Raw genomic sequence first — 11,857 nt, 5'->3', positions numbered from 1 at the left:
GCAGATGCCGCCGCACGTAGGCGTCCACGCAGGCGTCCATGTGTCTGTGCAGTTATTTGCATGCGACGAGCGAGTTCCTGCTGCAGCGGGCGAAGCAGGTCACTCTACCCGGCGCGGCTCAAACCACGTGCCGCCACCACAGCCGTGGGACAGGCCGCAGGGGCAGGTGAAGACTTGGAGAGGAGAAAAGCTGAAAACTCAGATGGAGCGTGGGGAGGCATGCGCTCTGGAGAAGCCCGGGCGGGCGATATGCAGCGGTTGCGAGCGCCCTGCGCGCGTCTGTTACTGCGGCAAGCTGCCAAAGCCTCCGCTGAGTTTTTCTGGCGATTTCGCGGGCGTCGTGAAAGGCCTCGTCGTCTACGTCCACCCCTTGGAGGCCAAGCGAAAGATGGGCTCTCTCCCTCTGCTCACGCGCGCCGTCACGCCCGTCCATGTCTTTCAGCGGCGCAAGCCCGGAACCGTGAAGCTTCCGAGGTCGGCGCGGTTCCGTCAGTCCCCTCGAGGTGAAGCGAACCAGGCCGGGAAGCTTCCCAATTGCGCGCGCGACTTTCCTGAATCAGGACTCGCTTCATGTCCGCCATCTGCCGCGGCCTCGACGTCTTCAGCGTTTTCGCGCGCGCCCCCCTCACCTTGCCCTGGCGCCGTGTCGCAGCCGCGCGGCACCTCCGCCTCCTCGGCACCTCCGCAGGCAGCGAGTGCAGGAGCCTGGATATACGACGCCGATGTGAGTGTATTTGAGGGCGGCTGTTGCACCAAGCCCTTCCTTCCGCAGTCTCGCTCTCTGTCCGCAGCCACTGCGCCTCCAGCGCCGCTGGCGCCTTGCAGCGCCGCCGCCGTCGCCCCTGCTGCGTCAGGTTGCCTTTTTTCCTCCTCTCGCGCCTCTCATCCTTGCTCTTCGTGTGCGACGGCGCCTTGCGCGGCGCCGTCGCTGTCTCGCTCCCCCGCGTCTGCCGAGGCATCCACTCCCTCGCTAGCAGCCCAGCTCGCCGCGCCTCCGCCGGCACCGCAAGGGGAGGCGAACAACCTCCTTCTGTTGTTTCCTGCGCCGTGGAGCTTCGAGCTCGGCCGCGGCGCGTTTCCGCTGCAGCTGCCGGTGACGCTGCTCTGTCTTGACGGCACCTGGAAGGAGGCCAAGGAGATGTTGAACGCGGCGCCGTGGCTCGCCGACGTTCCAGCAGTGCGGCTGCCAGGGTGCCCGCTCTTCAGCGAGGAGTGCGCCGGCGTCTCGCGCGCAGATGCAGGCGCGGAAAGCCTCGGACGCCGCGCCGACGAGACCCCAGAGGCGGACGGCTGGCAGCCTGCAAACGGCGGCGCCTGCTGCGTGCCTGGTGGGGCCGGCGGAGACAGCGGGGGCGGCGACGGAAGGCTGCTGGCGGCAGACAGAGGAGCTCCAGCGAGTGGCGAAGTTGTCGGTGTGAGAGCGGCCGCGACAGCAGAAGATGGGGAGAGCGAGGAGGCGCCGAGGCACCCTGGGGACTCTAACCGACTCGCAGGCAGACATAGGAGATCGAGCAAGACGGCGGGAGATGCGAATCGGCACGCGACGGACGCGCCACCGCAAGCAGCTCTAGACGACAGGCGACGTGACGCGCAAGCTGCGCCAAAACGCGCGGCAGCGTCTGCCCGCGCGGCGTCTCCAAGCGATCCTTCTCGTGTTGCGCAGGCGGCGCCAGGAGGAGGCGAACGCGGCGAAGGCGGGTGTGAGGCGAGAGCCGCGGCGGAATCCTGGGGGGCTTACAAGTCAGTCCGGACGCCGTCTCGAAAGATCGCAGATGAGGGAGGCGTGTGCACGGCTGAAGCGGTTGCGCGGAGTCTCGCGGCGATCGCGCAGTGGAGTCGCGGGGACTGCAGCGAGAGAGCCAAGGCGTTCGATGCATCGGTGTTGAGTCTCCTGACATTCGTCGCCTCGAAACAGAGACGCTGCAAGGAGGAAGACAACGCGGTGGAGAGCGAAAACGCGAAGAAAGCCAAGCCAGATCTCGCGGAGTCTTCCCGACACTCCGCTCCCGCGTCGGCTCACGCCAGCGCACAACGCAACTGAAGATGTCTTTGCATGGCGAATCTGCGCGGCAGCCTCGACGAAGCGGCGCAGGCTTACGGATGTCCACGCTGCCGGGATACCGTAACTGCATTGGTGCATATATATATCTATATATATGTACGTCTACACCTTCGCATATATCTACTTATATACATATTTTTATGGATACGTATATGTGTTCATATGCATCGGTGCACACGGATATTTCTACGCATTTTTCTCGAGTTTTGTGTTTGGCGAAAACTCTGCTTTTATAGGCTAGGGCGGGAACGCACGATTTGAAAGAAGGCTACGAGACGGCGCGTGCAGCAAGTCTAGCTAGATACAGAGGCGAGCGGGTGCTTGGAATACTTCGGCGTAGGGCGGAGTATCGAGAAAACGAGAATAAAAAGCCGGTCCCCGCCAAGCAACTGCCGCCTACGCGCGGTTGATAACCCGTAGCTCCGCGCGCTGCTGCGTGGCGGATGCTTTGTTAAATCGCGGAAAACGCGGCGATAAGTTGTTGCCTCCGCGTTTTGCGTGTCGTTTCCTGTGGATGCAGTGTTTGTCGGGTTTGGCTCAACACTCACGAACACGGTGTAGCGCTTAGTCACGCATTTGCTCCGAGTATCGATTCCAGATCCAGTTTCGTCATGCCAAGAAAATCCGTCTCTTGCACGTGAAGATGCCGACGTGGGGGGAGGCCTCTCGACTGCAGTGTCTGGAGATCAAACCACCGGGCCTCGTTGATCTCCCGTTTCAAGGAGTCGTCTGCAAGTTTTGAGACGATTCTCATTCAGTTTCACGAGCAAGAGGCTGCTTTCTCTGTAGCGCGTGCAGACAAAGGCCTCTGGCAGAGAGCAATCGCATCTCACAGCCTCCAGCGGTTTATATGGGAATGCCAGCGACTCAAACAGAAACCTGTCTCTGAGAAGGCAGCCCCTCTCGCGACCGCCGGCTTCCCCATAGCAGTGCAGCAGCATGTCTGTCCTTCCGTCAGGCTGCCTTCTTGTGTTGTTGATTATTACTATTGAGGCTTCGTAGAGAGGCCGAGAGCGGCTGGAGCCCGCGTGTTTGCGTTTTGCTTTCGTGGCCAACCCTCACGCTTGACGGGTATTGTATCGGGCGCCTCGGCAAAGGCAGGTATGCCGTACGCGATGAGCAAGCGCCGTAGCCTTCCTCAGACTTCACACACGACCAGAGACTCCACAACACCTACAAGGCTTCGTCCGGTGTTGCCTGTGCGTGGCGTGTTGCTGCAAAGGAGGTAGAGACGGAGAATGAGGCAAAAACGGTCTATTCGTCGTTGACAGCAGGGTGTAGTCCGCAGAAGCTACGTAGGACAAGCAGGGATACGTGAAAAACGAGAGGAGTCACTGAAAACGCGTCGCCTCGCGGCTGTGCTGCGCAGCTGCGCCGCGCTGCGGGTCCCAAGCCCCGTCTGCGCGCCTGACGCATCAGAGGGGAAGGCGGCTTTTTTTGAGGCAGTGCAAGCGTGCAGAATCTTTTTTTTCCGTCGCGCAGCTCACCTGACCAGCCTTCGCATTCGTGGTGCGCGAGAAACTCCAGCGTCGCGTGTCTGCGGCGTTGGTTGGTTCTGTGCAGCTGCACTCCCAGCCGCACTGGCCGGCGCCTAGAACCTTATCCTGCATCTACTGTTCTAGTTTCTCTTTCGAACAAAGGCCCCAGAAGCCGTCTGTGCGCAAAGTGACGCGCAGGTCGCGCACCAGCGAGCTGTGTCCCCCGCCAGTGCTGCTGTCGCTCTGCACACGTAGCGAAGACCTTCCGTCCAACCTCCGTTTTCTGCCAGCACAAAGCCCCAGGGGGCGCGCCGTTCCTTTTGAGATCATCGTCGCGCGTCCCTCTGCGCCTGCCCGCTTTGTTCTGTGCAGCGTCGTCGCTGAGCAGGGGTTGCCGAGCGAGAAGCGCCGCGGCACATCTGCAGACGTGAAACTTGGAAGCTGCGAGTTCGGCTAGCCGTGTGTCCGTTTGGAGGTTCGCGTGTACGGACAGGCGGAGTGGATGGGAAACAAAAAAAGCCGAGGAGGGTAGATGCCGCGTGTGTCTGGTTTCGTCGTCGGCGGGTTTTTTGCGCCCTTTGTCAACCAAAGCATGCTTTTCGTGGCTCTCGACACGGCGGAGACCTTTAGGCGAACCGCGTCGCTTCAGACTGTCATCGTCCGCGTTTGCTTCTGTCGCTACCGTCTGGTGCTGTTCGCCCGCCGCACTCGCGGTCTCTTTTCTTTTCGAAAATGCGCAGCGGCCTATAAGCCGCGCGGTAGGCGAGGATGTTTCAGGAGGTTGTCACGTGGTTGTAAGGTCGGTGGTGTCGCACAAAAAACAGAGAGCGTCTCTGGTCGGAAGGAGGCTGGTCGCAGGGAGGTCATAGATTTTCTGTCCGCATTTTTTTTCCATTTTTTTTCTCCGTTATAGAAGGGCGTTCATAGAGGTCGGCGTGTGCTTGGGCAGCGCGTTTTTGCGTTTTTCGTCGGTGATTGCCGGGAAGAAACCCGAGCCCGGCGCTGCCTTTCTCGCACTATGGCGCTGAGCTACTGCGCCTCTCCGCGTGCCGAGGACGCATACATCGCGCAAAGACCGGCGGCGGATGTGAAGAGGAATGCGCGCAGTCGCTTAGGCCCGTCATCTGCCGGCACGCTGTCAGATCGAAGGCTGCTCCATCTCAACAGTCGCAGGAGAAACGTGCGCTGCGGACTCGGATCTTCATCCTTTTCACGTTCGCGGCGAGGCAGCTGGACGCCTCCGCGCTTTTCTTCTTCTGCGGGACTCGTCCCAGACGACGACAAGCCCGTCGACGACAAGGACGACTTTTTCCTTTCCGTTCTCCCCTTCTTCTTGCAAAATCTGGTCTCCTCCTTCCTCATCTCACCCAACTTCTCTTCTCCGCCGGCCGACGTCGCCGTCTCGTCTCCTCACGCCTCCAACACGGCCGCGCCGGCACCGCCCACGCCACCGGCAAAAGCCGCGCCGTCTTCTTCTTCTTGTCCCTCGCCTCTCCACTTTGTCTCGCTCCTCTCCGTGAACGCCTCCTCCTCTGCACTCCCGGCGTACGCGCCGTCCCCCGCTGCCACCTCGCTCCAGCCCGCGGCCTCAGCGGCGGCGGAGCCTGAGGCCTCCGGAGACGGAAAGACTGGAGAGAGCTCGTTCCGCGCCGTTGCCCAGAGGCGCGGCGACTACGAAGAGGCGTACGATGCGTTCGTGGCTGTAGCGCAGCGCGTTGTTCGCAGCTTTTTCCTGCGACCCTCGCATTCCTCGTCTGCTGGCGAGGATCAACTGCCTGTCGAGGGCACTCGCCTCGCGGCGAAGACTGCGTTTTACGGCCTCCTGACCGCGGCCTGCTCCGCGGCGTACACGGCCGCGGCGCGCGCAGCTGAGGCCGGCGAGCGGCTCTCCGACCTCGCAGGCTACTACTCCTCGTCGCACCCTTCGTTCTCCTCTCCGTTCTCTTCGTCTTTCTCTTCTTCGGGTTCCTCTTCGCTCTCCGCGTCGTCGTCGGCTGTCTCCTTCTCGTCTGACCTCTCCGCAGCGTGCGCCGCCGCGCTTTCGAGCTTCGCGACGGCCGTTCGGAGCCTGCGCGGCGACGAGGAAGGCGAGTACAGCGAAGAAGGAGACGACGGCTTCTTCACCTCGCTCTCTCAGCTGATTGAGCTCGGCGCAGGGAACTCTCTCTGTCCGCGGCGCGCGCCTCGCGGGACGCGAGTGAGAGTCGCGCCGCGGCTGTGTCAGCCTCTCCCAGCCGACGGCGACGCCGAGGACAGGTCCTCGCCGTCGCCTCCGCCGCGCAGGAGACGGCGCGTGGAAGTCTCTTCTCTGTTTGGAGCGGATTCAGACGGCGCGGCTCCGCTGCCTGGAAGCGAAGCCTGGTTCTCGAGCGACTTTGAGGAAGCGCGAGAGTTGGAAAGTGTGTGTTCTCGCTGGTCGAGCTGCGTCTCTCTCCTCCCCAGCGGCTCGCCAGACTTTGCGGGGTTCTCCGGTGGAGACGAGCTCGGAAGACGCGGCAAGCGCAGGCGCCAGACGCGTGGAGCTTCCTCGCCAGCGACGGCCGGCTCCCAGTCGAGCGCCTCCTCGCCTCGAGAGAGCGACAACGAAGACGAGGCGGCCTGCGCGCGGGCGCGTGAGCAGAGAGCGACAAGCGTGCGGAAGCACTCGGCCTTCAACTACGACCCTCGCCAGTTCGCCCAGGAAGCGGCCGAGCGGCTCGCCGCTGTCGCAGCCGCAATCTTTCTTCAGCTGCGCGGAGGAGATCCCGAGCGCGACGCCCCTGTCGCGGGCGGCAGAAGCGCAAGCAGCGAGGCCGATCGAGGTGTGCTACGCGACTGCGAGTCTGGCGAGCCGCGGGAGGCAGGCGGCGCCCCGAAGCTCTCCAGAGGAGACAGACGCCACGCGCCTTCTCCTTCTGAACCCACGGGCGCCGCGAGTCCGTCGGCGGCGAGCTCACACCGCGCCACACGTCTGCTGAGTCGAACCAGCAGCGCGAGTGCAGTCAGGTCGGAGTGCGCATGCGCGGTAGCAGAGGCCGCTGTGGCTCCAGATCGCCTCTTTCGAACGCTGCCGCTCCACGCTCAGTTCCTCAATCAGGCCACAAATCTCAGTCCGCGTCTTCCGTCGAGTCCGCATAGACCGGCGGAGAGCCCGCGGTCTCTATCCCTGCCGTCTTCTTCAGAGGCGTTTCCGTGCGCTGCGGGGTGGACATTCTGTGCGTCGGCGCCCGCGAGCGCGCGGAAGGAGAGGAAAGCCGCTGCAGTGCTCCCCCCCTCGCCTAGATCCGCGGTGGCTGCTCCACCTCCCGCGGACGACGACGCGCCCACCGCCGGCCGCAGGGTCACGGCAGCCCGACGCCCGCTCTCGCCGCGTCAGGACAGCGACTTCCCGTCGGTGGCGAGTGTCGCTGAAGCCGGGAAAGGGCGGAGGCGGTCGCATAGCGGAGGCCGAGAGGCTCCCAAGCGGCGGCGCGACAGCGACGCGAGTCCGTCGCGGAGAGTCGCTCGGCAAGAGCAAGACTCGAGTGAAGACGACGAGGGCGTCTTTCTAGCCTCGCGGACGTCTTCCGGCGTGGCATTGCCCGCCTCACCCCGTCCAGATCGTTCCTTTTTCTCGGGGCTGCTGGCTCGCGCGTTCAGCCTGAAGAAGGACTTGCTCTACGGCGGAGAGAAGTGCAGGCGAACTCGGTTTCCTTCTTCAGCTTCTTCGTCGGAGGCGTGCGCGCTTCCCGGTGAGACGTCTCGAAGCCCCGGCGGCTTCCCACAGGCGCTGCCGTCGCGCATCCCTTTCTCGCTAGGCGGCGCGCCCGCTCCTACCCCGGCGCACGAAGACGCGCGTGAGGCCTGCGCGGACTCGGCGCGCATCGGAGGAGGGCGACGGCTGTCGCTTTCGGGTCGACAGCCGTTTCCGCCCTTCTCGCTGCTTCCCCAGGCGCGCGCCTCGCCACTTGGCGCGCGAGGAAGGCTTCAGGTCGTGGCGGCGGAGAGCGAGGCGCGCACAGAGTCTGCAGAGGCCCTCCTCAGAGAGGCGGGAAGCCCGCGAGTCGGCGAAGGCCGAGGAGGCGGAGGCAGGACGCGCGCTGCAGAGGGAGGCGAGCGAGCGAGAGAGGCGTTCGCGACGCACGACAGAGCCGAAGAAGAAGACCATTTCTCTGGATACGGCGCCTATTTGGCGTGGCATGAAGATAAGTGGCAAGAAACGGTTTTTGACCAAGTCGAGGTGGCTGACGTGGACATCGATCCGCTCGAGAGAGTCGGGTGTGTGGTGATGTAGCAAGCGCCCAGGAGGAGAGGCAGGGGCACACGCGGTCGCTGTTTACATCTCATCTGCGGCGCACCTCCGCTCCCGCGCGAGGTCCCCCCCGTCAGGGCCGCTTTCTGTCGAGCGCGAGTCGCCCGCCGTGTGTGGCGCCTTTGGTGAGGCGCTGTTCGCTGAGACACCGTCGTCTGTCTGTCGCGTTCTGTCGCTGCATACCTCCTCGCCGCCCGCACACTGCACGTGTGTCGGTTTCTTCTGAAGTATCTCCCGTGTGTCCCTCGGTGGGTGTCCCCCTCGTCTCCGCCGTCCGCGATGAGTCCAAAGAAGGCGGGGAAGCAGGGGCGGGGGTCTGCGCCTTCGTCGCAGCAGCGCGGGCGTCGCGGCGGGAAGGCTGCCTTCTCGCGGAAGAAAGGGCAGCGCAGAACGAAGGTTCAGTCGCGCCGCGCGAACGTGACAGCCGCGTCGTTCATGGAGCGGGCGCGGCAGGAGCTCGCGCGCTACAATGTGCCACCGAAAAAGATGAAAAAGAGTGCAGCCAAGGCAGGCAACGGCGCGCAGCCGGGCAAGCGGGGCGTGAAGAACGCGCTGCCGACAGGCGGACGCCCCACGCACCTGCTGCCCGTGAGGCCGAGCGGGCAGGACGAAGTGGGAGTGAAGGAGCTTTGGGCGAGCTTGCGTGCGTTTGACGAGGAGAATCGGCAGGTAGAACGGGAGCGCGTGGAAAAGCGGAGGCGCAGAGAGGCGCGGCAGCAGATCGCGAGCGGCTGCGGCCCTGCAGAAGAGAAGAGTCGCGCGATGGAGCGCGCCGCAGCCGACGGGAAGGCGGCTGCGGCCATCGAGGAGAGAGACCTGGCGACCATGACTCGCAGCGAACGAAGAAAAATGCGTCTGCGAAGACAGAAAATGGCTAGCGAGCAGCGGGAGAGGGCGGAGAGGCCGCCCGCCAACCCCGAGGACGGGGACGCGAAGAAGGCTGGCAAGGGAAAGGCCCTCGCACGCGAGGAAGTTGAGCGGCAACGCGAAGCAGTCGAAGAGGATTCAGAGCCAAACGACTCACTAGAGGGGGGAGACGACGAACTGGCACTGAGAGTGAATGGCGGGAAGGGCGAGCAGGACAGGAAGCGGAAACGCGTGTGCAGGGAAGTCCACGACGAGGACGAGCCCGACAGCGTGCGCGTTCGCGTCAAGAAAAGCGTCGTCCCACGTGTCAACTCTGAGACTGTGAAATCCGCGAGCGAAGGAGAGAAGAAAGTCCGACCTGGGAAGTGTCCTGTCATGCGGAGAAAAGGCGAATCCTTCGCGTCGTTCTCGAAACGCGTCGACGCGTGGACGAGGTGCGTCACGCTCGCTTGTCGGCATGCAAATCGGTTTTTTCCGCTCTGTCTCTTTATCCCGACTCCCCCCAGTGGCGCAGCAAGTGCTCGTTATCCGGTGGCCTAGCGGGCTGAGGAGAAGCTGTTTCCACTTTTTTTTTGTTTTTCTCAGAGAGTCGCTACGGACCTCGAGCTCGTCGGCGCCAGCGGGAGAGAAGGTCAAGGGGAAAGTGAAGGAGGACGTGGCGGCTGAGGCCGAGCGCGGGAGCCAGTCGCGCACATCTGCGCGCGAGGAGCTGGCGGAGAGTCTCACTCCCGCGGCGCCCGCGGCGTCGCGGCCTGCCTTCGGTGAGGTGGTCGACCGCCCTCCCGAGCTTAGGCGCTTCAATGACGCGTTCGCGCGCTTCAAAGCGAAGACCGAGTAAGTTCCACGCTGGCAGATCGGCGCCCCGAAAGCACAGATGGTTTTGCCCACGCGGAGACTGCCTACTATGCACTCTGAGATAGCAAGTCTCTTGCGCGGTGCCTCGCAGGGCGTGGCTGCTTCGCTGTGCCGGCCGTATCGCGCTGAAAGGCGCCGCGTCACGTTTTCGTCTTTTTTCTGCGACTTTGTCTTTTCAGCGCGAGCCGACCGCGCGTGTCGGCGGCTGCGGACAACGGCGCAAAGTGGACGAAGAAGGGAATGTCTGCCGATGCGACGTCCGCGGGCGGGCGAGGCGATGCGGATGAGGAGGATTCCACGCGCGGCGGAGAAGCGCCTGAGGCTTACGTGCAGCAGGTGCGCGCGGCTTACGTGGCGCTGAAGCAAGCGAAGCGGCACGCGAAATTCGAAGGAAAGAAAGGGACTGCAGGGAAGAGAGAAAGTGAAGGGACTCAGGAAACGTCCTACACGCGGCCGGGTTGGGTCAGCTCGGCAGCCTCTCTTCATGATTCGCAGTGGATCGGAGTTGGCCGCTACCGACCTCTCGAGCAGTGAAGGAACAGAGAGCGAGGCGATGGCAAACATCCGAGCGAGGGGCTGACCGCCGAGGAAGCGGGTGCAGGCGAGACGACCTCTCGAAACCAGTGTGCGGAGAGAGAGTGGGCTAGAGGACGCAGGGCTCTCTCCGTTTCTGCGGGAGATCGGAAGTGTGTCGTGCGTGAAAACCTGATTTTTTTGCCGGCGTGCGTGATGCGGTGTCCCAAAGAGGAAGTGTCATTGTGTCGCCTCACACCCCCCCACCCACCTGACCAGAAACTGGAAGTTGGTAGTTGCGCACTCAAATCCTAGAGAACTGTCAGACACGCGGGATCTTCCCGTCCTCATCATGTGCGCGCGTGCCCCGACTACCCACACTGTTAGCGTAGCTGTCTGTCCCCACCCACCCTTCCCCCCTCTCGCCCCCGCGCAGGAAATTTGGCACGATGCTTCGCGTTTCGCTGTGACTAGTGTGGAGATATCTAGAGTCGGTAGGAATCTGTAAAGAGGCAGGCATCAGCGGTATTGGAATCCATCTCGATGCTCGCGTAAATTCCAGCTGGTTAAAAGCGTACCGGGACCCCTACATCCCCTTGAACAACTCCCGCCTACCCCCCCCCCCCTCCCGTCCGGAGAGGAGTCCTAGGCGTGCGTGTATTGCCCGCCTTGGAGAACTACACAGCCAATTACTTCTCTGCATGATGTCAGTGTTTCCTTCGGGATACGGTGAGTCCATTGAGCATAAAGTGCTCACTGCTGCCAGACAAAGTGCGTGGAAGAGGGCAACGCTCGTCTCGCGGGGTGTGTACCCGTCGGAAGCTTGGCGCACGGGCGGACCCGGTGAACTTCTGGGGCGTTTCATACGCCAAAAACGCTTTCTGCTGCATGCCCCCCACGCGGGACCCGCCGTGGACTGCGTGCTCAAAAGAGGCGTGGAAAGGAATGCGACTGTTCGTCGACGTTCAGGGGGCCGGCTGCGCCGGAGGCGAGCTCCCTTGTTCATCCTGATCGATGCCCCTGCGTGGGTGTCTGGTGAATTCTGCGTCCGTTGCACTTCCCGGTGCTGCCTCAAGAACAGCCCTCCGCTCGCGTATCAGGCATCGCGGGAGCTGAAACGTGGAGGCGCTGCAGCGTCGTGTGCGGCGACGGCACTGGGCGTCGAAGAAGCCGAATTCAGAGCGATGGAGGCGTCCAGGGCGGGAGCTACAAGGGCTCGAGGAGTTCTGGCCCACGCCCTGGAGGCTGGCGCGGGACCCGCTTTGATGAACTTTTCGCCGTCAAGGCTTGGTGGGACGCCGCGTTGCACGCTGACCACTTCCCGCCTTGAGTGGTACTCAGAATGCGGGGAATAGAAATGTGTGCTGGGCAGCACTGCACTCTGGCTCTGTGACAGCGGGACGGACACAGGCACGCAGCGCCGTTCGAGCTGGGAGGTTGGTCCCGTGCGGCAGTCACAAAACAGTTTCTGCGGGCACGCAGACGACAGAGACACCACGGGTGGTCAGGTCTGTGTCTGCTCGCGCTCAGAAACGTTTGCACAGAAACACATGGTAGTGACCTGCACGATTTTTTCTCGCCAGCACGCCGCAGATGTGTGTCATTTTAATGCCGCGCTTCCAATTGGCGGATAACGCTGACACACTGGACAGAATATAGTCTCCTCGTGGCTTTTGCAGAATACCACCACCAACGTTATCGCGCGGCATGCCAGTCGGTCATGATATCCCGTCACCAATTTTCCAAGGCGCACAAGTAGCATGGATCTCATTATCTTTTATTTGACCCATCACGCCAATTTTCAATCTGTTC

The 11,857-nt window shown here is 62.8% G+C and overlaps 3 protein-coding genes across 3 annotated transcripts; all 3 read left to right on the top strand.

Moving 5' to 3' along the window:
- Positions 1-4: 4 nt before the first annotated feature.
- BESB_057090 (uncharacterized protein) lies at positions 5-2,041 on the top strand (the record flags this gene model as incomplete). The annotated part of the gene is made up of 1 exon (XM_029364144.1): positions 5-2,041. The coding sequence occupies one exon, from the start codon at positions 5-7 to the stop codon at positions 2,039-2,041; it is 2,037 nt and encodes a 678-aa protein (XP_029220067.1).
- A 2,517-nt stretch (positions 2,042-4,558) lies between these two features.
- Positions 4,559-7,792, top strand: BESB_057080 (uncharacterized protein; the record flags this gene model as incomplete). Its single annotated transcript, XM_029364143.1, has 1 exon — positions 4,559-7,792. The coding sequence occupies one exon, from the start codon at positions 4,559-4,561 to the stop codon at positions 7,790-7,792; it is 3,234 nt and encodes a 1,077-aa protein (XP_029220066.1).
- Positions 7,793-8,089: 297 nt separating this feature from the next.
- Positions 8,090-10,066, top strand: BESB_057070 (uncharacterized protein; the record flags this gene model as incomplete). The annotated part of the gene is made up of 3 exons (XM_029364142.1): positions 8,090-9,111; positions 9,263-9,511; positions 9,712-10,066. The coding sequence occupies 3 exons, from the start codon at positions 8,090-8,092 to the stop codon at positions 10,064-10,066; spliced, it is 1,626 nt and encodes a 541-aa protein (XP_029220065.1).
- Between the last annotated feature and the right edge of the window lie 1,791 nt (positions 10,067-11,857).

Source organism: Besnoitia besnoiti, chromosome IV (genome assembly GCF_002563875.1).
Source record: "Besnoitia besnoiti strain Bb-Ger1 chromosome IV, whole genome shotgun sequence".
Lineage (NCBI taxonomy): Eukaryota > Apicomplexa > Conoidasida > Eucoccidiorida > Sarcocystidae > Besnoitia > Besnoitia besnoiti.
The sequence above is the reverse complement of the archived record's forward strand: the minus strand, read 5'-3'. Positions and strand labels throughout refer to the sequence as shown.